Consider the following 1,529-nt stretch of genomic DNA (forward strand, 5'->3'; position numbering starts at 1 on the left):
GAAGGGCCCGAGGGGCACCCAGTGGGAGCGATGGCCAGGCCACTCCAGGCCCTGTGCCAGGGAATGGGGCCGGTCTCCTGCATGCCTGTGCACAGGGTGGAGGTGCCCCAAGGCCTGTATTTGGGGGTTGGGGCAGTGCCAGGCCTCCACAGGACAGAAAAGGGAAGCGCAGTCGGCCCCCAGCCCTCCCCGCGCCCCTGGTGCACCCCTCAGTTGCGGATTTGCTGATGGTTCTTGGGCACAGCCATGAACCTCAGCTTCCTCATGACGGCCGGCCGGCCCAGCAGCTGCTCGTCCCACAGGTACTCCGGGGACAGCACCTTGGTGGGCTTGTGGTCCAGCAGGTACCGGTTCAGGTGGCTCTCGTCGTGCCAAACGGCCTCGATGCCATTGGCGCGGTCGGCCATCATGGCCTGGTGACAGGCCTTGGTGAGCCGCTGAACCTCGGCCACTGATCCCCCGAAGAAGCCCCCCAAGTAGTAGAAGTCACCCTGGTCCCGGGGGATGTAGGCCTGGGACTGCGGCCGGCGCTCGTAGCTGAAGGCCTGGCGGGCTGCCCTGTAGAAGCCGGGGTGCAGGGTGCCAAAGAGCGGGGACAGGATCTCCACGCCCACGTGGTCGCTGAAGCGCATGTCCACGTCCACGCACATCAGAAAGTCCACCTCCCTTTGGAAGCGCCGCTCACAGAAGTCGCTGATCATCTGCATGCGGCTCATGGAAATGTCCTGCCAGCGCGCGGCGCCCGGGACCTCGAGCACCACCAGGCGGCGGCCCTCCCCCAGCGCCACGCTGGGCACGTCAGCCGGCCGGTCGGTGAAGACGTAGTAGTGGACCCTGTGCCCCACCATGAAGTGCTGCTCGGCTGTCTCCAGGAAGAGCTTCAGGAAGACCACGTACCTGCGGGGGCGGCGAGGGGGGGAGGCGGGAGGTCACGGGAGCCAGGTTAGGCCCCACCTGGGCCGTGCAGAGCATGCACCTTTTTCAAGGGGGACTGTGGGGCCCTGTCCAGAGGACGCCAGATGTGCAAGGCCAGGGCCAGCTTCCCAGAAGCAGGTGCAAAGCAAGGACACAGCTATCTTCCTGCACTGCACAGGCCCTGCTGTCACCAGAGACGATGCCGCTTTGGGCAAGAAGCCTCGTTGTGTGAGTGGTTCGCTGCCTGGTCGGGCTACTAGGTTTGTCATGGCTCCTGTGTGAGCCAGGTTACTTCGCGTCGCTCCTATGTGGAGGCTGCTCTGAGGGAAGATGGATTGTTCACCAGCCTCTGTGGGCTCCCTGCTTCATGGGACTTTGCTTTGAAGAACTGATTTGTCTGATGGCTCCTTGTTAGCCATGGCTACTGCGGCTACAATGAAGACTTATATCCCCATGACTTCCCACGTCCTCTCCATCTAAGAGCTGGCGTCCAGAGAGGTCCAGTCATGGGCAGAGGGGTCGGACCCAACAGTTGGCGCCGCCGAGCAGGATGAAGGAGTGAGAACTCCGACAATTGGCCCGGCGAGCAGGGTTCAGGGTATGTGTGGACTCAG

At 63.4% G+C, this 1,529-nt stretch overlaps 1 protein-coding gene across 1 annotated transcript; it reads right to left on the reverse strand.

Moving 5' to 3' along the window:
• Positions 1-6: 6 nt before the first annotated feature.
• On the reverse strand, positions 7-1,495 carry LOC102250048 (histo-blood group ABO system transferase). The gene has a single exon (XM_005852990.2). The coding sequence runs from the start codon at positions 846-848 to the stop codon at positions 210-212; it is 639 nt and encodes a 212-aa protein (XP_005853052.2). The 5' UTR covers positions 849-1,495; the 3' UTR covers positions 7-209.
• Positions 1,496-1,529: the final 34 nt, after the last annotated feature.

Source organism: Myotis brandtii, unplaced genomic scaffold (assembly GCF_000412655.1).
Source record: "Myotis brandtii unplaced genomic scaffold, ASM41265v1 C42474328, whole genome shotgun sequence".
Classification (NCBI taxonomy): Eukaryota; Metazoa; Chordata; class Mammalia; order Chiroptera; family Vespertilionidae; genus Myotis; species Myotis brandtii.

Bases quoted from the DNA above. Each gene is read 5' to 3' on its own strand.
- LOC102250048 (XM_005852990.2), bottom strand. From the start codon at position 848: ATGGTGGGGCACAGGGTCCACTACTACGTCTTCACCGACCGGCCGGCT.